At 42.7% G+C, this 27,849-nt stretch overlaps 1 protein-coding gene across 16 annotated transcripts in view; it reads right to left on the bottom strand.

The window, feature by feature from the left end:
• Nucleotides 1-27,849, bottom strand: part of nav2a (neuron navigator 2a) — a 1,091,104-nt gene that overhangs the window by 240,264 nt on the left and 822,991 nt on the right. For 10 of the 16 annotated variants that reach the window (XM_072592781.1, XM_072592776.1, XM_072592780.1 and 7 more), the window contains 2 exons: nucleotides 26,533-26,659; nucleotides 22,377-22,766 (listed from right to left, as the gene is read on the bottom strand). In XM_072592781.1, the coding sequence (XP_072448882.1) occupies nucleotides 22,377-22,766; nucleotides 26,533-26,659 (517 nt within the window). The remainder of the gene's footprint in view (nucleotides 1-22,376; nucleotides 22,767-26,532; nucleotides 26,660-27,849) is intronic. The other 6 variants (XM_072592785.1, XM_072592788.1, XM_072592778.1 and 3 more) reach the window with 1 other exon arrangement.

The following is a 27,849-nucleotide window of genomic DNA, read 5'->3' on the forward strand; positions in this document are numbered from 1 at the left end:
ATGGTATAGAATTCTGAGCGGCATAGATAAGGTGGACAGGAGTGAACCTTTCCCTTCGTTGGAGGGATCAGTGACCATTGAGCATAGATTTAAGGTAAAGATCAGGAGGTTTACAGGGATGTGGGGAAAAAGGAATTCACCCAGAGAATGGTGGGAATCTGGAACTTATTGTCTGTAAGGATGGTCGAGACAAACCCTCAGAAGTATTTATCATTGCACTTGCTATGTCAAGGAATATAGGGCTACGGACGAAGTTCTGAAAAATACTTGTGAAGGACAAAAAAATGCAGTGCTGTGGAGAAAGAGCATTTGGAGACCTCTTTCAGAATTCAGTCATTCAATTAAATAATTCAAAGGTCTTGTGGGAGCTGCAAGGTGCTATCAATAAGATGGTGGCACTCAGGCAAAGAAACGTATTTAATGAAACTAAGTGTCACTACGTGTAAAAATGATAACATATTGTTCGCAAACATCGCGAGTATAGTAACTGGACTGTGTTTTGTAGAAATCTGGGTCATGTGGAATTGTAAGAAAACTCCTGACTGAAACGTTGATTCTCTTGCTCCTCTGACGCTGCCTGACTTGCTGTGCTTTTTCCAGCGTCACAATTCATCAACTCAAGCGAATTTGGATTTCAGGTTTGCAAACCAATAACAGAATCTCAAGTGGATAACACGCCAATGGAATAGTGGTTTTATAGCAAGGGATATGGAATATAAATTTCAATGTAATGGAGAAACTATGTAAAACCTCAGCTAGATCACAGTTGGAATATTACAAGCAGCTTTGTTTTTCACAAAAGAAATGACAATAGAAGCAATAAAGAGGGCAGGGTGTCAATCACCAGGATAGTCTGGTGTTAAGAAATATAAAATACACCTTAAAAAGGTTGCTGAAATAGAGAAGTGTGTGGGGTGTTTAAAATTATTAATGGATGGGACAGAGCAGATAGAAACAGTTCCCAGTGACTGAATGGTCTGGAATAAGGAGACCTAGGTACAAGATTAAGTGGAAAAGCATTATGACAGTGAAAATGGTAAACTGTTGCTTTTCCAGAGAGGGTTGTGAGATACATTGGCAGTGTTCACAGTTAAATGAGTCACAGTGAGAACACAGAAGGACAGGTTAAATCAGTGGTTCAAGAAAAGAGGAATAAAGAAACGTGGGAAGAGGACAGTCGTATGTAAGTTAGATACAGTTCTTAGGGCTAAAGCGATGAAGGAACCCTGGGAGAAAGTGGAAACAGGGTACTGAACTTGGACAAACACTCTGACCACATCAAATGGGGAACTAGGCACTAAGGGCTGAAAGACCTACTTCTGCTTCTACTTTCTATGTTTTTACCATAACTTCTGCTCATGTATAGGTTAAGGACCAATCCAGTTATTTTGAGCAGATTCCAAGCTACAATTTTTATGTAATTCTCGACAAACATTTCCTCAATTCTGTGTAATAGTTGTTACTGGGACTGATCCCCAAGGAGGGTACCTCTGCTCACTGCAAATGTCCAATTAGAGTGATTAGTTTCTTATCTGTGGCTATCCTGTTTCCTTTAAACCAGCATATTTACTGTCCAATTTACAACTTCCGACCTCATCCCAAGAGCTTTCCTGTTAGCCATAAGTCTTTTATGAAGGGTATTCATTATCAAATCCCCTCTGAGAGCTCAAATGTATAACATCACTGTCTTAACCTCATTGTCAAATCAATTATGCTTCAAAAGGAATTCGAGCAAATTTGTCAGATAGAAACTGCTTTTCACCTGAAGTGGATTTCTGACTCCTGTCTTTACCAATAGCATATTTAGGAATAAAAACTGAAACAGTTATAACTTGCTGACCATTTCTGCCTACGTTTCCCATTAAGTTTCCGCAGCTCGAGGGTCACAACTCTTGATGACTCACTGGCATATCGGGTCATGTGATTTGAACCTTACAATTCAGGAAGCACCAACTGTGATCCCACAGCTGTGCTGAATTACTCAGGTTTTGCAAGGCTACCAGTGTCGGGTAACGTTGACGGCCCTAATATGGGGAAGGGTTTGCGTAGCGGCTGGAGTTCTTGTCTAAGTGATCACAATCCATTGATCCCACCTGCACTGGCTGACTCTCAGAGTTACATTAACATTTTACTGGGCAAGAACTGAATGGCTTTATGGAGATGAAACCAGGAAATTACATTTTTAACGTGTTTTTATTCCTTTGTGGAATGTAGGTGTCAGCGATTGAGCCAGGATTTATTGCCCAACCCTAATTGCCTTGAGGGTCAACCCCATTGCTGTGGGTCTGGAGTACATATAGGCCAGACCAGATAAGAACAGCAGATTTCCTTCCCTAAAGGGCATTAGTGATCCAAATGGGTTTTAGTGATGACCAGCCCAAATGTCACCATTAGGTCAGCTGTTCTTTAGTCCAGATTTTTACTGAATTCAGACTTCACCATGTGTCATGGTGGGATGTGAACCCATGTCCCATCAGATTTGGATTCTGGATTACTAACGCAGGGACATTACTATGACACATCACTTCCCAATGGCCCAATAAGCCAGCAAAACTAAATTCAAACAGCTGGAGGTTCCTCTGGTGGCATCACCATTGCTCTTTTCAGTTACCAACCCATGAGAACATAACAAAGAGGAGGTGAGATTCAATAAAGAGAGGTCAGGTGTTCAACGTGAGAGGTGAAATGTTTAAGGGGGATACATGCGGAAAGTGCTTTACACAGAGGGTGGTAGGTGACTGGAACATGTTGCAAGCAGAGGTAGTGGAGGCAGGCATGATAGATTCACTTAAGGTGCATCGGGACAGATGCATGAGTAGGTGGGGAGCAGAGGGATACAGATCCTTAAGAATTGGGTGATAAGTTTAGACAGTGGATTTGGATCAGCTCAGGCTTGGAGGGCTGAAGGGCCTGGTCGTGGGCTGTAAATTTTCTTTGTTCTTTGTACTGGTGACTTTAGACTTGTACGTGCAGGCTCACGGTTATGCTTGGTACAGTTCAGCACCTGGTTTATTGCCTTCAGCATGTGGTCTTGCCATCAATTTTAAACTATACCATCAGCTCACAAACAATTTGATTAATGTGAATTTGCTTTAGAAGAAGAATATCTGGACTACAACCATTAATTACAGTTAATCCTTCCCGCAAGGCATTATGGGTTTACGTACAGCACACGGGAAATGTGGAATTACCGAGATAGAGTTGGGACCGGGTCTGCTGGGATACTCTTCAGAGGGTTGGTGCAGACTTGACGGGCTGAATAGACTCTTTCTGCACTGTAGGGATTCTAAATTACAAGGCAAGAGTACACAATCTAGGATTGTAATATTTGGAATTTAGGTAGTTGAGGGACAACATGATAAATATATGAAGATGTTATGAGGGTGGAGAGAGAAAAGTTTGTTCCTCTGGTCTGTGAGTCTATGACTTGAGGAACAGCCTAAAAATAAGCCTTTCAGGAGTGAAATTAAGAAGCACATTTACACACTAAAGAGTAAAAGGAGTTTGGTATTCTCTTCTGCAAATAGCGATTCATGCTGGGTCAGTTGTAAATTTTAAAACTAAAATTAGTAATTATTTTGTTACCAAAGGTGACAAGGGACATGACATATGAAGTTAAGATACAATCAGTCATTATCTCAGTGAATGGCCAAACAGGTTTAGAGACTCACTCACCTTCACCTGCATTGCAATGTATCCTTTTTTTAAAGTCACTCATGGGATGTGGGTATCACTGGCTGGAACAGCATTCATTGCCCAGTGAGTCAACCGCATTGCTGTGGGGTCTGGAGTCCAGATGTAGACAAGACCAGGCAAGGATGGCAGTTTCCTTCCCTAAAATCATTAGTGAACCAGATGGGCATTTTCCCCAATCAATCTACAATGGTTTCACGGTCATCATTAGAACTTGTAATTCTAGATTATCATTACTACTGTTATTGAAGTCAAACTCTACTATCTGCCATTGTGGGACTTGAACCTCGCTCCCCAGAACATTCTCTGGGCCTCTCAATTAATAGCCTAGTGATGATACCACGAGGCTATCACCTACAGCCCATGGTTGCATGTCCTCAGCAAGATCTTTGAAGGAACAGTTTAAATTCCACACTGGATGCTGCTAGGGGGTAAAATGAACATTTCTAAGGACTTTTCACTCTGAAGTGCTGCAGTAATGTGCAAGCACGTGTCTCTGCTGAATCAACTTCATGATCCACTGCTCCTGAGTCAGATGCAAAGCATTGCAAAGACAGGCAAGTTTATATTCCCATGACCTGAAAAGCCAATTCAGAGCAATAAAAATTTACTTTAATTGGACACCTTGCGTTCAAACTTTCTGTGAGCTGCTGATTTAATCATTGCTTTTACTGTTGATTAACTAGCAACGAAGGTGAAATAAGGCACAGAACCATTAATTCACACCAGTCAGCTATTAAAGTTCCTATATCGCTGGGTGATATTTAACTTTTTCAATGAACGATCAAATAAACTCTCAATTTGTTGAGGGATATGGGAAATGAAAATGTGCAACAGATTAGAAACTTCGAGATTAAATAAGGAAAATAAGAAAATGCAAAGTTTTGATTAAAAGAAGTGTAGATTTTTACTTTTTCATAGGATGTGGGTGCCACTGGCTGGATCAGTGCTTGTTGCACTTTCCTAATGGCTCTTAAAAGGTGGTAAGCTGCCTTCTTAAACTGCTGCAGTCTATGGGATGTAGGGACACCCAGAATACTGTACTGTGAGGGGTGGGGGTTCCAGAATGTCATAAATGCTCAGGAAGAAGCAGGAATAAAATGTAATGGTCTCCATTTGTAAACTGGAATGATTTGTTGAACTAGTTCTTCTTGAAAAGAATCATCATTGTCAGATTAAGAAAAGGGAAATCAGCCTCTGGTTATACACATCGAAAGTGACCTTCTTACAGTGTTCTTAAACAATAAGCATGTTCCAAGTAGCTCTCCCAAAAGTTTTATCTCTGAACTACTGAGTCATTCAGCAGTTAATCTTGCTAATAATGTATGATAACAATTTCTGTGAGCTAAAGTTACAAGCCATTGCTAGGATACATCAGCTTGTACAGATTTCACAGAATCAGCAGTTCATCTGTCAAGGCTTTTTTATGTTGCTAAAATTCTTGAACATAAGCCAAGAGATAGTGCAAAAGTGTTGCCAAATAAAACATCACAAGGATGATTGCACTTTATACAAACTACCATTAGGTGGCGTGTTATTCAACAGCAAACTGTTGAAGGGTTTTCAAGTAAATCAGAGAAGTATGATTTATTCACACAACACATCAAAGATTCCTGTAAACTGCTTCACAATCTGACACTGAAACACTGTTTGCTTATCACCTACAAATATACTTATGCTCTACCTCCGCTATTCAAATATTTTACCTGACAGATGTATTAATGCATGGGAAAATGAAATTTATCTAGCATGTTTCATAGTCAGAATGCTTCCCGGCCAGTGACGTTGCTGGTCAGGGAACACAGTAATATGTTGAAATGGCATGCAACAGGAAGCTCTGGGTCCTCAGGAAGCTCAGTGTGTTACCACACATCATCCTGTTCCCTGGCCACCATCTCCATCTCAGGCTTGCTGCAGTGCTCCAGCCAAGCTCAACACAAGCCGGAAGAACAATATCTCATTTTCCACTTGGGGACCCTGCAGCCTTCTGGTCTCAATATCAAGTTCAATAATTTTAGGGTCTTGGCATCTTCTCCCATGTCCTTACCCTAAACCTCACACCCCAGGCCTTGTCATCACATGGGCTGCTACAACAAACAACCCATTGTCAGCCACTAATGGTCTCCATTAGCAGCTAATGATTTTCCCAGGCTGACCGTTATCCACTCCTTTGTCAGGCCAATGCTGTTTTTTTCTCTCTCTGTCTGTCTCTCTCTTGAGGCTCCATCTCTGCATTTTTTATTGGTTCATGAGATGTGGGGGTCAACATTTATTATTCGAGGGTCTGGATGAGTTGCTTTTCAGAAGGATCAGCGCAGATGATAGGCTGGATGGGGCTGTTTCAGACTGTAAGGATTCTGTGATTCACATTACTGTGGGTTTGCAGTCACATGTAGAGCAGACCAGGTAAGGGCAGCATATTTCCTTCCCTGAAGAACATTTGTGAACCAGATGGGTTTTTTTTTAACTGAAAATTGACAGTGATTCCATGGTCACCAGTAGGCTAGCCATTTATTAAAATTCCACAGATTTACTGAGTTCAGTTTTCACCATCTGCTGTGCTAGGATTCAAACCCACGCCCCATCCCCACAGCATTATCCTGCAGTCCTAGATTACTTGTCCAGTGACAACTTTACTATAGCAGTATCACCTCCTTTAAGGCAGTATCAGGTGCTGAAGTCAGCGTAGGGTGAGCACAGGGTGAATGGGACTTGATGCAAACAACATTGGGAACAATCAACAGTGTGGCAAAAGGGAATTGAACTTGGAGGTGGTGAAGACATGTTTCAGAAGCTCAACTTGAGATCAAATTAGACAGAACATCTTTTCATACCTTTTCTGAAAGAAGGTATCAACAGTACAGCATGAAACCAGTGTCTCATTTACATATTAAATAGACTGTATGGTCAAAACCAAAAGTAAAATTGGAACTGACAATGTTTTGTTTCACATAAGAGTGCTATTAACTGAGTCCAAATAAGCCAAACCTAACCTATTATTCTGAGGGATACAATAGAGAGATAAACAGGACAATGTCAATACAGGAAAACCGTCTTGTAAATACAGGAAACAATACAAAATCTACAGGAAAAAGATCATACCATGTGTTATAAATATTGTGATGCTGCCACGGTGATTGTGCACATACAGGAAGCAATCTAAACCAATATCTATTTTAAAGAATGACCTATTTATTTCAACAACTGTGGTGGCCTATTGGTACAATTAGTAGTAAGCCAGAGGCCTGGATAATATTCTGGTGAAATAGATTCAAATTCTGTCATAGTAGGCATTAGATTCAATTAATGTCTAAAATTAAAAAGCTAATCTAATGGTGATCAATGTAATTTAAGGAAAAAAACATGATCAGAGTTTATTCCCACAGAATTAAGCAATCAGTGGTAAATGCACATCTATAGCTGTTCATAAAGCTTTGCAAATGGTTCAACACCCTCTCCAAGGGGGAGACTAACTGTGTGTGAACAGGGTAAGCAAAAGCAAACAACCAAGCTGAAGAATGTCTACTGAGGCATATCGAGTTTAAAGTCAGGACATACAGTTTAGAATGTTTAATTCTAATGTAAACTCAGAGATGGAACATAAAAACAAACATAAAGAGAAATGAGAGTAAAAGGGGAGGAATGAAAAAGTAGTAACAAATGTAATTGTTTAAAACATCTTTAACCATAATCTAATATGAAAGAACGAGACTCCACATTCTTAAAAGTAAATTTTCAGTGATGGCAAAGTTGTTTGGCATTAATTAAAACTCATTTCTCAAGCTTAAATGGAGCAATAAATCGGAACAAAGTCACATGTTTTGCATGTTTTATGCTGATTCTCTCTCAAAATACTGATGATAAATAAACATGTGAAGAAATACAGCAAATCAGACTACAGTTTTCTGATTTCGACATTTAACTGTGCATGTCAGGGAACTACAGACCGGTGACCCTAATGTTGGTGGTGGGTAAGTTGTTCGAGGGAATCCTGAGGGGCAGGATTTAGATGTATTTGGAAAGGCAAGGACTGATTAGGGAGAGTCAACATGGCTTTCTTCATGGGAAATCACATCTCATGAAATTAATTGAGGTTTTTGAAGAGGGTTGATGACGGCAGAGTGGTGGACCTGATCTATATAGACTTCAGGGTAAAAACGAGGACTGCAGATGCTGGAAACCAGATTCTAGATTACAGTGGTGCTGGAATAGCACAGCAGCTCATGCAGCATCCGAGAAGCAGGAAAATTGATGTTTCGGGCAAGAGCCCTTCATCAGGCTTTTGCCCGAAACGTCGATTTTCCTGCTCCTCGGATGCTACCTGAACTGCTGTGCTTTTCCAGCACCACTCTAATCTATACAGACTTCAGTAAGGCATTCGACAAGGTTCCCCACGGGAGATTGGTTAGCAAGGTTAGATCTCATGGAATACAAGGAGAACTTGCCATTTGGATACAGAACTTGCTCATAGGTAGAAGACAGAGGGTGGTGGTGGACGGTTGCCTTTCAGACCAGAGGCCTGTGACCAGTGGAGTGCCACAAGGATTGGTGGTGGGTCCATGATATTTTGTCATTTATATAAATGACTTGGATGCGAACAAAAGAGGTACAGTTAGTAAGTTTGCAGATGACACCAAAATTGGAGGTGTAGTGGACAGTGAAGAAAGTTACCTTAGATTACAACAGGATCTAGATCAGATGGGCTGATGAGTGGCAGATGGAGTTTCATTTAGATAAATGCGAGGTGCTGCATTTTGGGAAACCAAATCTTAGCAGGACGTATACACTTAATGGTAAGATCCTGGGGAGTGTTGCTGAACAGAGAGACCTTGGAGTGCCGATTCATAGCTCCTTGAAAGTAGAGTCGCAGGTAGAAAGGATTGTGAAGAAGGCGTTTGGTATGCTTTCCTTTATTGGTCAGAGTTCAAAGTTTGTGAGAAGATTTGTAGCTCGAGTGCTCATTGTTGTGGTTCTGTTCGCCAAGCTGAGAATTTGTGTTGCAGATGTTTCGTCCTCTGTCTAGGTGACATCCTCAGTGCTTGGGAGCCTCCTGTGAAGCTCAATGCAAATTCAACCCAAACTCTGGGTCAGATATGTGGATGACACCTTTGTAATCATTAAAAACACAGAAATAGAGAACACACACCAGATCATCAAAGCCACACTCACAGGAATCCGATTCACTAGAGAGGAAGAAAAGGACAACCAACTCCCATTCCTAAACGTGATGGTACAGAGAACACCGAATGGAGAATTCACCACAAAGGTTTACAGGAAAGCCACACACACAGACCAAGTCCTAAACTATGAAAGCAACCACCCCAACACACACAAAAGAAGTTGCATCAAGACACTATTCAAAAGAGCCACAACACACTGCAGCACACCAGAACTGCAAAAAGAGGAAGAGGAACACCTATACAAGGTATTCGCCAAAAACGGATACCCCCGTAATTTCATCAACAGATGCCTAAGGGAAAGACAATGGAACGAGGACATGCCACAACCCAAAGGACTAGCCACACTACCATACATCAAGAGCATTTCCAAACTGACAGCCAGACTACTGCGACCACTAGGACTCAACAGCACACAAACCAACAGCCACTCTCAGACAACTACTCACCAGAACGAAGGACCCGATACCCAGCATGAGCAAAACCAATGTAGTGTACAAAATCCCATGCAAGGACTGCACAAAACACTACATCGGACAAACAGGAAGACAGCTAACGATCCGCATCCATGAACACCAACTAGCCATGAAATGACACGACCAGCTATCCTTAGTAGCCACACACAGATGACAAGCAACATGAATTCGACTGGGACAACACTACTATTATTGGACAAGCCAAACAGAGAACAGCCAGGGAATTCCTAGAGGCATGGCACTCATCCACAGATTCAATCAATAAGCACATCGATCTGGACCCAATATACCGACCACTGCAACGGACAGCTGGAACTGACAACTGGAAGCGGCAGATTCAAACCACTACAAATGCTGGAGGAAAGATCACAGAAGCGCTTCACAGGAGGCTCCCAGGCACTGAGGATGTCACCTAGACAGGGAATGAAACATCTGCAACACAAATTCCCAGCTCGGCGAACAGAACCACAACATTGGTCAGAGTATTGAGTATAGGAGTTGGGAGGTCATGTTGCAGCTGTACAGGATGTTGGTTAGGTCACTTTTGGAATATTGCATGCAATTCTGGTCTCCTTCCTATCGGAAAGATGTTGTGAAACTTGAAACGGTTCAGAAAATATTTACAAGGATGTTGCCAGGGTTGGAGGATTTGAGCGCGATAGGGACAGGCTGAATAGGCTGGGGCTGTTTCCTTGGAGGGTTGGAGGCTGAGCGGTGACCTTATATATGTTTATAAAATCATGAATGGCATGGATAGGGTAAATGGACAAGGTCTTTTCACTGAGGTGGGGGAGCCCAGAACTAGACAGCATAGGTTTAGGGTGAGAGGGGCAAGATTTAAAAGGGACCTAAGGGTCAACCTTTTCACACAGAGGTGCTGCATGTATGGAAAGAGCTGCCAGAGGAGGTGGTGGAGGCTAGTATTATTGCACATTTAAAAGGCATCTGGATGGGTGTTTGAATAGGAAGGGTTTGGAGGGGTGCTAGCAAGTGGGACTAGATTAGGTTGGTTTATCTGGTCGGTATGGACGAGTTGGACCGAAGGGTCTGTTTCCGTGCTGTACATCTCTATGACTCTCTGAAGGTGCTGTCCAATTAATTGTTCATGACAGTGATAAGCATTGACAAGTTCACTATGATTCTTCCTGCAAAATCCAGCCCTTATCTTTAGAAACTTACAGAAACCTCAGTCTTCTCATTGAATGAAAACGCTGGCATTTTCTTACATAATAACTTTTCTTACATAATAATTAATGGTTCACTAATGCCCTTGAGGGAAGGAAACTGCTATCCTTACCTGGTCTGGCCTACATGTGACTCCCGACCTAAAGCAACGTAGTCACTTTTAACTGCCCTCTGGGCAATTAGTGATGGGCAATAAATGCTGCCTAGCCAGCGATGTCCTCATCCCATGAATTAATAAAGAAAAAAAACAGCAACTGCACTTTGAGGTGAACAAGGCATCTCAGGAATTCAGGTACAGAGTTGAATGAACTTTGTAACCTTTAACTTTAACCTAAAAGAATTTTCCTCCTGAGTCATTATGTGGAAAGACTTTGGCATTTGAAGATAAAATGCTATCAAACACAGAAATAAAACAAAGAACTGCAGATACTGAAATAAAAGCAGAGATTGCTGGAGAAACTCAGCAGGTCTGACAGCATTTGTGGAGAGAGAAACAAAGTTAATGTTTTGAGTCGGGTGACCCTTATTCAGAACTGATCAAATGCAACCTTTATTAAAAATAACCTTTTATTTTCAGATTGCTAAGTGAGAAGTTTAATCATTGTGTTGACATCAGGCTGGATTTTGTACTTCACTTTCAATGTTTTTCCTTATGAAGGTTAGTTCTGGAGAGTGGCACTCTCAAACTCACAGCCTTCATAAATTATTCCCAATTACTTCCATGTACAGCTTAGAAAATGGGCCTGCATCTCTTGCTATGGTCCAAACCACATCTTGGATATTGTTTAAAAATAAAAGGGGTAGATTCAAACCAAAGAGGGGAACATTCTCCACTGAGTCCAACATTGAGGGAGGGACGTTGAAGGGGTGGTGGGGGGAGGTGAGAGGGAGAGAGAGAAAGACAAAACCTGGGGGAGAAATGTTGTACAATCTCCTCCTCCTTAGCCCTGGAGTGGTTAACACCACACAACTTGCAGTGTTATAAATCCATTGTGCTGAGATCAGCAAAGCGCTTGAAGGCCAGGGAACTGAACATTACAGACAAAAGATCATTAACCTGTAAGTAAACTGTTTTTCCCTCTCCACATACAGTGCCAAACCTGCTGAGTATCTGCTTGCATTTTTTGCTTTATTTTACCCTTCTGCTCCCTGTAGTCGAAGCTTTTGATGGTTAAATCACTGGGGAAGCCAATAAAAATATGGCCTACATTTTTATATTCAGCTAAAGTTTACAGGAAATGTTCTACATTTCTATGCAGTTTGTTAAGGTTGAGAAATTCTCCTGTCAGAATTTGGCACAGCTCTCCTTGCTAATATTTCCATGGTTTTTCGATGAATGTATAACCTAGTGTCACTTGGGGGTCAGTTAGCTCAGTTGGCTGGATGGCAATGCAAAGTGACACCAACAATGCAGGTTCATGTCCTGCACCAACTATGGATCCTACTTCACAGTGTATCTCCTGAGGCACGGCAACCCTTAGGTTAAACCACCGCTAGTCAACTCTCTTCATGGTAATTTTACCTTTTCTAATCCAGTGCTGATCACTTATACTCATGTCTTCTGGATTTAGAATTGACATTGAAATGTAAATTATTATCAGTATTTACAAAGAACTGGAAATTGTTTCCCTGCTTTTGAATTGCACAGAGGAGCAGCAGTGGTGGTACTTCCAGAAGAGGTAGGTTTATTATTATTTATTCTTTCACTGCAATGTGGGTGTCACTGACAAGTTGCCCTTTAATGCCCTTGGACTGAATGGCTTTTTTGGCCATTTCAGAGCCATTTAAGAGTCACCATATTGCTGTGGGTCTGGAGTCACACAGAGTCATAGAGCTGTACAGCATGGAAACAGATTCTTCGATCCAATTTGTCCATGCTGACTAGATATCCTAAATTAATCCAGTTCCATTTGCCAACACTTGGCCCATATCCCTCTGAACCTTTCCTATTCATACACCCATCCAGATCTCGTTTAAATGTTGCAATTGTACCAGCCTCGACCACTTCCTCTGGCAGCTCATTCCATAATTGCACCACTCTCTGTGAAAAAGCTGCCCCTTAGGTTCCTTTTAAAATTTCCCCCTCTCACTGTTAACCTATGCCCTCTAGTTCTGGACTCCTCCAACCCAGGGTAGGTTGATTTCTGGATGACAGATTCTCTTCCCCAAAGGACATTAATGAGCCAGACTGGTTTTTTTAAACAACAGATGACAATTTCCAAGTCACCGTCACCAGCAATAGCTTTTTAAAAACTTATTTTATTGAGTTTTAAACTAATAAATGCTGATTTTTATTGCTGGGCAAAGTCATGACCTGCATTTGCTGCGCAGAAAATCTGGCCTGATCTCAGCAGATTTCAAAGCTCAACCGTTGCACAGTCAGCCAAGTGGAAATCTGTCAGTGCTCACTAGGAGTGTGAGCAAAATCCATCCATTTATCCACTCTCTCATGTCTCCATATTCAGCAAATCGTTCCAAAATGCAAACTGCCAATTTTTAATCCTTGACGTGTTCATTAAATTCCAACACCTTGAGAATCATTTCCCCTCAGTAAATTTTTCCCTTTCTGGAGTGGAATAAGTTTTATAATCACAATATTGCTTGGAAGAGCTGTCTTAAGAGTTGGATATTTTAAGGTACTGTGGGACATCAACATTGTGCAGCCCATAGTTCTTTCAGAAGTGGAGAGGGTTCTGAAAAGAATTACATGAATGTTACTGAGACTGGAGAATTGAGTTATAAGGAGATGCTGAACAGGCTGGGGCTTTATTTACTGGAGTGTAGGAGGTTGAGGGGTGCTCTTATAGAGGCTTATAAAATCATGAGGGACATTGATAAGCTTAGTAGCAAAGGTTGTTTCCCTTGGAATGGGTGAGTTCAAACTAGGAGGCATACTCTTAAGGTGAGGGGAGAAAGATTTAAAAACAACCTGAGAGATAACTTTTCTCACATAAAGGATTGCTTGTCTGTGAAACGAACTACCAAAGGCAGTGGTAGATGCAGGTACAGTTACAAGATGTAGAAGACATTTTGATAGGTACATGAATAGGAAAGGTTTAAAGGGATATCGGTCAAACCCAGGCAAGTGAGATTGGTTTGGTTTGGGAAACTTTGCCAGCAAAGCTGAGGGGGAATCTGATTGAAACTTACAGAATACTGAGAGGCCTGGATAGACAGGATGTGGAGATGAGATTGCTGAGTACTTGGAAGTGCATGAAAGTGTAGGGATGTCAGTGGAACAGCCAAAGGGTCTGTTTCCATGCTGTATGACTCGATGACTCCAAGTTAGACAGGCAGGAGGCTGGAAGAACTCAGCAAGCCAAGTAGCATCAGGAGGTGAGAGTGTGGTGCTGGAAAAGCATAACAGGTTAGGTAGCATCTGAGGAGCAGGAGAATCAATGTTTCTTATTGAAGACATTCCCTGCCTCTCTCAGACGTACCCTCAAAGTGAACATCTTTCGAAGAGACTTTGCAGTGGAACAAACTTGGAAGACTCTTCAAAGGATGCCCACTTTGAAGACATTGTCTGCCTCCCTCAGACGTGCACTCAGTGAGTCCCTTTCTCACTGCCAAAACACTGTGACCTCCTCAGCCCTCCAGCTCATTGACCACACAATCTGCAGCTCCTCCGACACTCACCCCAGTCCTGAAGAAGGATTACACCCGAAACATCGACTTCTCCACCTCCTGCTGCTGCCTGGCTTGCTGTGTTCTTCCAGCCTCCTGCTTGTTTACGTTGGATTCCAGCATCTGCAGTTTTTTTTATGACTTCAAGTGCCAGCCTTCTCTCAGCGGGTTGCCATCTGATCCGTAACTCAGACGACTGCAGCCTTAAACAATTATGAGCAGATAATCCGGTGTGGATCTGAGAGAATGTGCAGATAATCCAGTGTGGATCTGAGAGAATGTGCAGATAATCCAGTGTGGATCTGAGAGAATGTGCAGATAATCCAGTGTGGATCTGAGAGAATGAGCAGATAATCCAGTGTGGATCTGAGAGAATGAGCAGATAATCCAGTGTGGATCTGAGAGAATGTGCAGATAATCCAGTGTGGATCTGAGAGAATGTGCAGATAATCCAGTGTGGATCTGAGAGAATGAGCAGATAATCCAGTGTGGATCTGAGAGAATGAGCAGATAATCCAGTGTGGATCTGAGAGAATGTGCAGACAATCCAGTGTGGATCTGAGAGAATGTGCAGATAATCCAGTGTGGATCTGAGAGAATGTGCAGATAATCCAGTGTGGATCTGAGAGAATGTCATCGCTCAACTGAATGTGAAATATCAGACAGAAACCTCTGAATAAAAGCATGGGGATTTCTCTCCAGTGACTTGCCAGTATATATCCCTCAACCAACACTATTTAAATACGCATTATCTGGACATTTATCTCATCGTTGTTTATAGGAGCTTGCTGTCTGCAAATTGGCTGCCACATTTTCTCACGATTTGGAGACACTGGTGTTGGACTGTGGTGTACAAAGCTAAAAATCACAAAACACCAGGTTATAGTCGCAACAGGTTTATTTGGAAGCACTAGTTTTTGGAGCACTGCTCCTTCATCAGATGGTTATGGGACAGGATTATAAGACACAGAATTCATAGCAAATGTTTACAGTGTGATGGAACTGAAATTATGTATTGAGAAGGACCCGGATTGTTTGTTAAGTCTCATCTTTTAGAATCTAAATCTTCTAAAAGAAGTTCTAAAAGATGAGAGACTTAACAAACAGTCCGGATCTTTTTCAATATCTAATTTCAGTTATATCTCACTGTAAGCATGTGCTGTATAAATTCTGTGTCTTATGATCCTGTCTCACAACTGTCTGATGAAGGAGCAGTGCTCCGAAGGCTAGTGCTTCCCAAAAAACCTGTTGGACTATAACCCGGTGTTGTGTGATTTTTCACATTTTCTCACATCGTTACAATGATTATAATTCAAAACAACTCCCCCCATGGCCATAAGTTGAGTCATGAGACGATCATGAAAGGCAAATTCGTGCAAGTGACTTTCTTCCTTCAAATGGTCAATTGGATTGCCGAAAGCCACAGTTTTTGTGACTGGAACCTGACTGGAAAGTGATCATAAGACCATAAGATGTACCAGGATTAGTGGTGCTGGAAGAGCACAGCAGTTCAGGCAGCATCCAACGAGCAGCAAAAGCGACGTTTCGGGCAAAAGCCCTGATGAAGGGCTTTTGCCCGAAACGTCGATTTTGCCGCTCGTTGGATGCTGCCTGAACTGCTGTGCTCTTCCAGCACCACTAATCCAGTATTTGCTTTCCAGCATCTGCAGTCATTGTTTTTACCTCATAAGATGTACCAGCAGAGTTAGTCTATTCAGCCCATTGAGTCTACTCTGCCATTCGTTTATGACTAATATGTTTCCCAATCCCATTCTTCTGCCTCCTCCCCACAACCCCTGATCCCTTTACCAATTAAGAACATAGTTATCTCTGCTTTAAATACACTCAGTGACTTGGCCTCCACAGCCCTCTGCAGCAATGACTTCTACAGATTCACCACTCTCTGGCTGAAGAAATTCCTCTCCGTCTCAGTTTTAAAGGCTTGGCCCTTCACTCTGAGATAGTGCCCTTGGGTCCTAGTCTTTCCTGCTGGTGGAACATAAGACCATAAGACACAGGAGCAGAAATTAGGCCATTCAGCCCATCGAGTCTGCTCCACATTCAATCACGGCTGATAAATTTCTCAATCCCATGCTCCTGTTTTCTTACCGTAACCCTTGATCCCCTTTACAATCAATAACTTACCTAGCTCCGTTGTAAATATACTCAATGACCAGCCTCCACAGCGTTCTGTGGCTGAAGAGGTTTCTCCTTATCTCCATTCTTCCCTTTACTCTAAGGCTATGCCCTTGGGTCCTAATCTCTCCTACCAACAAAAACATCTTCTCTGTCCAATGCATTCAGTATTCTGTATGTTTTAATTAGATCTCTCCCCTCATCCTTCTAAACTCCATCGAGTAGAAATCCAGAGTCCTCAGACATGCCTCATAGGTTAAGCTTTTCATTCCTGGGACCATTCTCGTGAACCACCTCTGAACATGCTCCAAGGCTTCTTGCTCCTTCCCGAGATGTGGGGCCCAAAACTGCACACAATACTCCAAATGTGGTCTGACCAGAGCCTTATAGAACCTCAGAAGTACATCCCTGCTTTTATATTCAAGTCCTCTCAAAATAAACGTCATCATTGCATTTGCATTCCTAACTACTGACTCAATCTGCAAGTTTACCTTGAGAGAAATCTGGACTAGAACTCCCGAGTCTCTTTGCACTTCAGATTTCTGAATTTTCTCCCCATTTAGAAATTAGTCCATGCCACTATTCTTCTACCAAAGTGCATGACCTCACACTTTCCCATATTGTACTCCATCTGCCACTTCTTTGCTCACTCTTCTAACCTGCCCAAATCCTTCTGCAGCCTTCCCGTCTCCTCAATGCTACCTGTCCCTCTACCTGTCTTTGTATCATCTTGAAACCTAGCCAGTCAGCTCCTTCATCTAGATTGTTCAGGTATAAAGTGAAACGTGGTCCCAACACTGAGCCTTGCAGAACACCACATGTCACTAGCTGCCAAGGACCCTTTTATCCACACTCTCTGCTTTCTGCCAGACAGCCAAGTCTCTATCTATGCTAGCACCTTGCCTCTGACGCCATGGGCCCTTATCTTACTCAGCATCTTCCTGTGCAGCACCTTGTCAAAGGCTTTTTTGAAGTCCAGGTAGATAACATCCATTGGATCTCCTTGGTCTAACCTGCTCATTATTTCCTCAAGGAATTCTAGCAGATTTGTCAGGCATGACTTCCCCTTGATGAAACCATGCTGACATTGCCCTATTTTACCACACACTTCCAAGTATTCAGACATCTCATCTTTCACACTGGATCTTACCCATGACCGAGGTTGGACAAATTAGTCTGTAATTTTCCATCTTTTGCCTTACTCGCTTTTTAAAGAGGGGTGTCATGTCAGCAATTTTCCAGTCCTCTGGGCCCCTTCCTGATTCTAGCAATTCCTGCAAGAATGCCTCCACTATGTCGTCAGCTATCTCCCACTGGACAGTTAATCCAGAGACCCAGGGAATGTTCTAGGGATCCAGGTTCAAATCCTGCCACAGCAGTGAGTCAAATGATGACCATGAATCCATTGTTGATTGTTGGAAAAACCCATCTGGTTCACTAAGGTCTTTTAGGGAAAGAAACTGTCATCTTTACCTGGTCTGGCCTACATGTGATTCCAAACCCACAGCAACGTGGTTGGCTCTCAATTGCCCTCTGAGCAATTAGGGATGCACAATAAATATTGGCCTAGCCAGTGATGCCCTCATCCCATGAATGAATGTTAAAAAAAAATCCAGCCCCCTTGAAATAAGGGCAATCGTTCCATTAGCCTTCCTATTATTTGCTGCAGCTGTGTGCTAGCTTTCTGTATGTTGTACACAAGTACCCCCAAATCCCTTTGTAGCTTTCTTTGTTTAAATGGTCCTGTACAGAACATATTCTGGTCACTGGAAAATCAATAACAATCCCACAGCTTGTCAAACGTAACCCCCACATTCAAGCTGCTCCAACTGGAATACAATTGTCATTTAACACATTGGAAAGGATGAAGGGTTTGCAACTCAACTCGCTACTCAGGACAGTCGGAAAAATCTCCTCTGTAGGAACTTAATTTCAAAAAGAATTAACGTCCATGTATCAGGTTCCAAGCTCAGTGACAAGTGAGGACTGGAACAGACTTTAATAGTTTTCATGGTTTAACAGTAATACTCAGTATCCAATGTCAGGCACAATGAATAGCCACACAAAGTTTGACATATTGTGCGGTGACTAGAAAAGGCGTCAGGAAGACATCACTTAATGGAATGAGCTGGCCTGTGGCAAATGGGATTTACTGGGGAAGGCCCTTGACAGGCAGATCCACAGGCAGGGGCCCTGTTTTGACATTGACAGTGTTGATGATTAGCGTTACTCCCGTGACTGTGTCTTTCAACGTCTCCACTGTGCTGTCCAACTGTTTATTTGACATCCAGACCCTGATGAGCTGCAATTTCCTCCGGTTAAATGCTGGAAAAGCGTTGTTTTTTTTGGCCTTTGCTTCTCTCCTCGCCACTCATTTGTCACCCAGGTCACTGTCACAGTGCACCCTTGTCCCACTCACAACTGGACATCAAATCATGGAGGTTATCCAGCATGGAAACAGACCCTTCAGCCCAACTCATCCCTGTCAGCCAGGTTTCCTCAACCGAACTGGTCTGAATGGCCTGCATTTGGCCCATATCCCTTTGAACCTTTAAACCTGGGTAATCATGTTCAACCTTTAGATGTGATTAAAATTGGGACGATGAACAAAGGTACAACTTCAAAAGGAAAGCAAGGCAGAGGGCTACATACTCAGTATAAAGACATTGAGGCTGGTGAATGAACAGAGAGATTCAGGGCATGAGAACTGTACTTCCCTTAATTCCACAAAAATCCAAAAGCCTAAATAGACTTGCAGCTTGTATCATTCTTAACATTTCCCTGGAGACTATTATTTTCCTGGAGAGTCAAATGGTCGAATCCGATGACAGGCCATTCACTATAATGACGGCGTACAGCAATCAACAGAAGAAAGGAATGCTTTACCTGCCATCTTGTGGCAACATTGGGTTATGACAAGAAGCTCCCAAACTGAGTCAGCTGAGTGACTCTCCAGAAACAAAGAAATACAAAACACAAGCTATTTGAAATGAAAGCAGAAATTGCTGGAGAAATTCAACAGCTGTGTCGGCATCTACAGAGAGGGAAACAGAGTTGGTGTTTCAGGTTCAGTGCCTGAAGAAGGGACTAAACCCAAAATGTTAGCCCTGCTTTCTCTCCACAGATGCTGCCAAATTTGCTGAGTTTCTCCAGCAATTTCAGGTTTTGTTTGAGTGACGAGCATTGTCATACCAGGCCCCAAGGTCAGTTTCCACCGAAGTATTGAAAGGAGAACGGGAGTAGGCCATTCAGCCCTTCGAGCCTGTTCTGCCATCCAAGTCAGTTCCCTGTTCCTGCTTTCACACCATACCCTTTGATCCCTTTAGCCCGAAGAACTATACCTAACTCCTTCTTGAAACCATTCAATGTTTTGACCTCAACTGCTTTCTGTAGTACAGAAATCCACAGGGTCCCCACTTTCTGGTGAAGGAGTGTCTCCTCAATTCAGTGCTAAGTGGCTTACCCAGTACCCTAAGACTGTAACCCCTGGCTCTGAACTCCCCCCGGTCATCAAGAACAGCCTTTTTGCATTTACCTTATCTAATGTGTTAGAATTTTCGAGATTTCTATAAGATCCTCCTCATTCTTCAGAATTCCAGTGAAATATAGTTCTGACCAATCCAGTCTCTCTTCATGTGTCAGTGCTGCCTTCTCAGGACTCAGCCTGGTAAACCAGTCTAAGTTAGGAAGAGTCCAGCAATCATAGCGGCACTACTGCTTTTGGGTTAAGGGGAGAAAGGTTGACCGACTGCTGTGTCTAAGAATGATGTAATAATCCATGTGTAAGTGGAAAGACTGAACTGAACTTAGTCTTGATGCCCCGATAGTTCAACAGTCACATCTGCCATCAGCTCATAGGTTACACAACTGTGTCTTCAGGAATCAAAACCAGAAGCCATGCAATATTTTCAAGACATGGAAAAGGTTATATGAAAATCACAGCTTTTACCTAGCTACATTTAGTTTTGCATTACTAGGACGATCCGCAGTATGGAGGAACTGTCTTATGAGCAAAAAGGTGAACAGACTGGGCTCTACTCACTGGAGTTTAGAAGAATGAAAGGTAATCTCATGCAAACATATCAGGTCCTTAGGAAGCTTGACAAGGTAAATGCTGAGAGGATGGTTCCCCCAATGGGAGAGTCCAGGAGCGTAATCTCAGAATAAAGGAGCACCAGTGTAAGACTGAGACAATGAGGAATTTCTTCTCTCAGAGGAATTTCAGTCTTTGGAACTCCTTGCCATAGACATGTTGGGGGGGATGGTGGCAGAGTGCTTGTGTATCTCTATCACTAAGATAAAAAGATACTTGATCAGAGAGTCATAAGCACAGAACCAGACTCTTCGGTCCAACTAATCCACGCCAACTATGTTCCCAAACTAAACTAGCCCCACCTTTCTGTGCTTGGCCCATATCCCTCCAAACCTTTCCTATTCATGTACTTATCCAAATGTCTCTTAAACATTTTAACTGTACCTGCATCTACCACTTTCTCCGACAGTTTATTCCACATATAAACCACTCTCTGTGTAAAAATGTTGCCCCTCATGTTCTTTTTAAACCTTTCTCCTCTCACCTCAGAAATATGCCCCCTGGATTTAAAGCCCTCCACCCTAGGGAAAAGACCCTTGTCATTCACCTTATCTATGCTCCTCGTGATTTTATAAACCTCAATAAGGTCACCTTTTTCTACCAATATCATTGTAAAATCCATGCAAACCTTGATATCAGGCGAGGAATCAAGGGTTAAGGGGAAAGGGCAGGGAAATGGATATGAGGAATGTCAAATTCGCCATGATCCTATTGAATGGTGGAGCCAAACGGCCTACTCCTGTTCCTAGATGTTATGGTCTTATGGTCAATTACTAGGAAGAAATAACAATAACCAGAATCATTAACCATTGTTAAATACAAAGCTGGACATGTGGGCATGTCTGAGTCTAGTTTCATGGCTTGTTTGCTGATATTGCCCTCTCTCATACTGCAAGTGCTTTTCCCTTTCACCCATTGTCACCACTCCAGCTCAAAGGCATTGCTTCACACAGTGGCACAGTGCCAATGTGCACTGACCATTCTCTAATGCCTCATCAGAGTGTCTTTTCCTCAACTGTCAGTTCAGTTGGCTGGGTGGCTGGTTTGCAATACAAAGTAATGCCAACAGTTTGGGTTCAATTCCCACACAGGCTGAGGTTACTGTGAAGGACTCTCCTTCTCACCTCGTCCCCCCCATCCCCGCACCCTGAACTGTGGGGGGTGGCTCAGGTTAAACCACCACCAGTCTTCTCTCTCTAATGCCTTATTGTCTGATAATAATACAATAGCTTCACCTTTTACCTTTCTTCCTCAACTGTGTGTTATGACAATGAATGGGAACAAGCCATTTGTTTATGGGAGCTTCACTAATGCTTGTGCATACAACAGGAACAGCCAGCTGGGCATGAAGGGCACCTTGCTGCATTTTGTAGTGGTTCTGCAAACTCAGACCATCAGTTGCAGGGGTCGGGGTTGGTGAAATCTGAATTCACATTGTAACCTTCACAGCAAATGTCTCTGGACAGAAATGTGTGGTTGAAAGGAAATGATTTTGCACTGTTCAAAGATGAAAAGCTGTGAAAACTTTGAAAACACTCTGACATGAAGCACAGAAAGAAACTGTGTCCTCAACAATCTGAGTCACCTCATGTAATAATGAACATGGAAACAGTAGGCCATTCAGCCTCTCCAGCCTGTTCCACGATAGCAGTTCCATGCCCCAACCCCATATTCCTGCCTTTGGCCCATATCCCTGAATACGTTTGCTGAAGAAAAAGTTCTCTCCCTCAGATTTAGAATTAACAACTGATCCAATATTCACTGCTATTTGTGGAGTTCCAAACCTCTACCAGTCTTTGTATGTGAAAGTGCTTCCTAACATCTCCCCTGAACAGTCTGGCCCTAATTTCCAGACTATACTCCCAGTTCAAAATCCCCAACCAGTGGAAATAGTTTCTTTTCAACTACTCTGGTGCACTTTGCTCATCACATTTGGGAGCATAATAAAAGACGAGAGGAGAAATATATTGACCATTAAACTCTCCTTACCCACTCGCTATGTCATCGGTGCGTAGATTTTTGCCCAGGACGTCACCATCGCTCATGTATCCAGCTACGTCCATGTTGATGCCCTCCAGGTCCATGTCATCCCCACTCTTCTCTGGAAGGTCTGAGTGGCCCACATTGCTGCTGCGTGATGCCAGCTGCCTGCGGAGAGGGGTGGGGTACACATAACGGCCGGACTCCGGGTGGATGTAACGGCTGGCATTGGACCGAGGAGGGTACCCATTCCCCATCGATGGAGCGTCTCCGGCCTGAAGGCGAGGGCTGGACTGTCCAAGTCGCCATGACAACGGGGCCTGCCTGCCTGTCATGCTGAGTATACTGCGACCACTGATCTCCGTAGTAACACTGCTGTCAAATGTCGTTTCCAGTGTGCTGAAAGGGAAATAAAACTTCCCGTTGGTGCAAGCAACAAAACCCATCAATAAAAACCCAACTCGACAAAGCCAACCATTTCCAAGTGGCAAAGGGTGTGCAATATGAAGATAGGCAGCAAAATCAGCAGGTCTGGCAGCCAGACTGGGTCGTTAAGTATATTCAAGGCTGTGATAGACAGACTTTTAATCAGTAAGGGAATCAAGGGTTCAGGGATAAGGCAGGAGTTTAGTGGCAGAGTAGAATTGATGGATAGCATAGCCTACTTCTGTTCCTGCATCTTATGGTTGCTGTTATTCCCATTCAGTACAAATTTGAGCTGAAAATGTGGTGCTGGAAAAGCGCAGCAGGTCAGGCAGCATCCAAGGAGCAGGAGAATCGACGTTTCGGGCATGAGCCCTTCCTGAAGAAGGGCCTGACCTGCTGCGCTTTTCCAGCAACACATTTTCAGCTCTGATCTCCAGCGTCTGCAGTCCTCACTTTCTCCCAATACAAATTTGAGCAAAGAGCAAAGAACAGTACAGCACAAGAACAGACCCTCCAGCCCACCAAGCCTGCGCCAACACTTTTCACCTTTCTAAACTAAAATCCTTTCACCTCTACTCTATCCCTCTATTCTCTGCCTATTCCTGTATCTGTCAAGGTGCCTCTTAAATGTTGTTATTGTATCTGCTTTCACCAACTTCTCTGGCAGCACACTCCAGGCACTTACCACTCTCTGAGTAAAATAAAACCTGCTTCTTACATTTCCATTAAACTTAACCCTTTTACCTTACAAGTATGCCCCGTAGTAATTGACATTTCTTCCCCAGGGAAAAAGACTCTGAATATCCATTCTATCTGTAGCTCTCATAATTTTGCAAACTTCTATCACACCCTTCAACATTCAGGTGCAAAAAAACTGAGTTTGTCCGATTTCTCCTCATAGCCAATACCCTCCTAACCATGCAACATCATGATAAACCATTTCTGTACCCTCTCCAAAACCTCCACATCCTTCTGGTAGTGTGGAAATCAGAACAGTATACAATATTCCAAATGTGGCCTAATTAAAGTTCTATACAGCTACAACATGACTTGCCAATTTTTACACTCTATGCCCCGACTAATGAAGGCAAGCATGCCATACCCCTTCTTGACCACTTTATACACTTGTGTTGTCACTGCAGGGAACAGTGGACTCGTATGGCTAGACCCCTTTGTGTGTTGACACTTCTAAGAGTTCTGCCAATTACTATATATTTCCCACTTACATTAAATCTTCCAAAATGCACCACTTTGCAATTGTCCAGATTAAACTCCAGCTGCCATTTCCTTGCCTAAGTCTCCAGCCTATCTCTATCTTGCTGTATCCTCTGGCAATCCTCCTCACTGTCCACAGCTCCCTCAATTTTTGTGTCGTCCACAAACTTACTAATCAGGCCACCTACATTCTCCTCCAATCATTTATAAACATTACAAACAACAGGGGTCACAAGCACTGCTCCCTGCCGAACACCACTGATCACAGAGCTCCAGTCAGAAAAACACCCTTCCACTGTTACTTTCTGTCTTCTATGATTAAACGAGTTCTATATCCACCTTACCAGCTCACCACCAATCCCTTGTGCCATGCGGGACCTTGTCAAAGGCCAATGCAAATATCCATATAGACAACACCTACTGCCCTTCCCTCATCAATCATCTTTGTCACATCCTCAAAAAAACGTAATCAAGTTTATGAGATACGACCTACCCTGCCTCTCACCAGTGTTTCCATACTTTTCCAAATTACAAGATCCTGTCAATGTGAGGGGTCAAACTACAGCTTTGCTAATCTGTTCCTAATAATCTGAGCTCAACAATAGTATAAATTTTGCAAGAGAGCCATTAAAATGTTCACAAGCAAGAAGAACACAGTTTAAGATTATACAGCAGCTGCATTTAGGAACATGTAACACACAGTCCAGAGCATATTGTTCAAAGTGAAGCTCAACTATTCAGGCTGAAACAGGCATTGTCTGAACTGGAAGCAAAGGTGCATTCAACTGGCCAGATATTAGATTAGATTACTTAGATTACTTACAGTGTGGAAACAGGCCCTTCGGCCCAACAAGTCCACACCGCCCCACCGAAGCGCAACCCACCCATACCCCTACATTTACCACTTACCTAACACTACGGGCAATTTAGCATGGCCAATTCACCTGACCTGCACATCTTTGGACTGTGGGAGGAAACCGGAGCACCCGGAGGAAACCCACGCAGACACGGGGAGAACGTGCAAACTCCACACAGAGAGTCGCCTGAGGCGGGAATTGAACCCGGATCTCTGGCGCTGTGAGGCAGCAGTGCTAACCACTGTGCCATCTGACAATTATTTCCAGTTTATATCCCTGATGAATCTCAAAGGTGGCCATCAAGATATAGAAAGTCGCAGCAAGAATGGGCCACTTGGTCCACTGAGCCTGCTCCAACATTCAGTATGATCATGGCTGACCAACCAACTCAGTCCCCTGTTCCTGCTTTCGCCCTCATACCCTTTGATCTCTTGAGCTCTAAGAACTATACCTAACTCCTTGAAATCATTCAGTATTTTGTCCTCAACTACTTTCTGTGGCAGAGAATTCCACAAGCTCACCACACTATAGGTCATTCCAAAAAAACACTTAAAAATCATTGAAGGTAATTAAGAGAGAAGAATCAGACCACCACAGAAATCCAAAATATGGAATTTTAACAGGATTTCCCGAAACACTGAGTTGGTCATTTGTGGGATAAGAAAGAGTGTTTACATTTCAGACCGATGACCTCGCCTCAAAAACATTTACAGGATGTATGCTCCTTCATAAAGCAAAGCATTTTATTTTTTCAAAAATAATACAACTGAGCATTTTTGAATCCGATTGGGCTGTTAAAATAAAAATGTTCCTAGTTATTTTTGTCCAGCTCTTATGGTCATATTACTGACCTTGACTTGAGTGAACATTCTCAACTGATCCGACAAATATTCAAACCCAAGTCATGGCTTTGATTATAACTCAATCACATTTGAGATTCTACACTGGAAGAATTAGTGATAGTATCTGTGTAGTCAGGACGTGAGACAATTCCCAGCTTAATCAGTGGTGGTGCACTTGCCTTGGATGTGGCAGGTTGTGGGTTAAAGTCAGGCTTTTGAATCAGCAATGAACTCAAGGATCCTTCAATCAACACCCTCAAAACAGATGGAATGACCATTCCTCTCCCCAGTCCCTAGGATCCTTGCCTATCACAAAGTAATTGTGTTTCTTTCATAGTGGAGACTACATTTTAAAATCAATCATTGCTGTCAGGGGATGTGGGACATTCTGGGGGTTCAAAAGGTGATATGTATGTGCTAGTTCCTTTTTCCTAATCCACTTTGATTTAACTGTCTCTAGTATTAGTGTAACCTTTCAAATTGCTGCACCTTTTACAAAAATAAGGAATGCTTCTTTGTTAAATTGCAAATGCTAAAATGATTCACATCAGCTGCTTAAATTTTATTTGAAACCTGCATTAACGATTTAGCCTCGCTGTGCTTTTAACCTCATGAAGCGTTCTCAGCAAGTGTAACCTTTCAGTTATGTTCCTGACTGAACAGTGCTTTTGATCAGTGCTGTGTAACACTCCAACAATGTACTGCTGTTGTATTGAAGTTCACAGCTGGAGCACTCAATGCCCTGCCAACTTTCTCTACTTCAGCATCATCAGAAGCCAAGAAAGGAAACAAGAAAACTCTGCAGTGAGATGAGATGATTCGTACCTGTGTGTGATCTGAGTCCCCCGTAAACTCGACATAGTCTCCTCCAGGTTCTGTCGGAGGTCAGCAATGTTCTTCACAGTGCGTAGCCTTCGAGTCTCCGGGTCCTCCCCTACAGCCACAGAAATGTCTATGAAAGTTAGTGCTTCAGGGCAGTCACAGTCACTGAGTACAATTCTGGCCACCCTACTATGGGAAGGATGTTTTAAAATGGAATGGGTGCAAAATATATTTACAAAGATATTACTGAAACTGGGAAGTTTGAGTTATAAGGAGAGGTTGGAGAGGCTGGGGTGTAGGAAGTTTATAAATGTTTATAGAGGTTTATAAGTTCATGAGGGGTATAAATAAGGTGACTATCCAAGGTCTTTTCCCTAGGGTAGGGATGTCTAATACTAGAAGGCATAGGTTTAAGGTGAGAGAGGAAAGATTTAAAAGAGACCTGAGGGGCAATCGTTGTGCGCCGAGGGTGGCAAGTATGTGAGATTCCTCTGTGAATAGATACAATTAAACCATTTAAAAAGATATTTGGACAGGTACATGGATAGGAAAGGTTTAGAGGGACATGGGTCAAATGCAGAAAACCTGGTTGGCATTGATGAGTTGGGCCAAAAGTCTGCTTCTGTGCTATGACTCTTGCCTGTCTGAGTGAAATTTATTCTAGATTCCTTTACATTAAGTAACCTGGTGGCTCAATTCCAGCCTTGGGGGACGGTCTGTGTGGAGTTTGCATGTTCTCCTCTTGTCTGCGTGAGTTTCCAACACAGTCCAACTTTGTGCAGATGAGGTGGAATGGCCATGCTAAACTGTCCCAGAGGTCCAGGGAGATGCAGGCTAGGTGGGTTAGCCTGGGAAATGTGGGATTACAGGGAGAGAGTTGGCCTGGGTGGGCTACTCTTCAGAGATGCAATGCAGACTTGATGGGCCAAATGGCCTCTTTCTGCAAGGCAGAGATTCTATGATTCCATTTTCACGCTGGAAATGCATGTGCCACAAACTGTCATTCACTGATAAGTCAAATCATAAATAAAAACAATTCAGCTACAAATAATTAAGACTCGAATATTTTTCAACAGAACTTCATTCAGAACCTTACATTTTTTTCTGATGTTTTAATGTAAATACAGTTGGTTCTGCTTAACAAACGTTTCTTCAACACCAATTGGCTGCAATGCAATTGAAGAGTTCTGACCATTATTTGTAGAACACAAATTTTCCTCACCTGTATTGGCTATAACATGATTCTGGCCCCATTAGTTTAAATGGGCATCTATTGCGTGATTTTCTTAAAACGCGAGATCGCATGGGAATGGACCTATC

The sequence above is a fragment of the Chiloscyllium punctatum genome, chromosome 22 (genome assembly GCF_047496795.1).
Source record: "Chiloscyllium punctatum isolate Juve2018m chromosome 22, sChiPun1.3, whole genome shotgun sequence".
Lineage (NCBI taxonomy): Eukaryota > Metazoa > Chordata > Chondrichthyes > Orectolobiformes > Hemiscylliidae > Chiloscyllium > Chiloscyllium punctatum.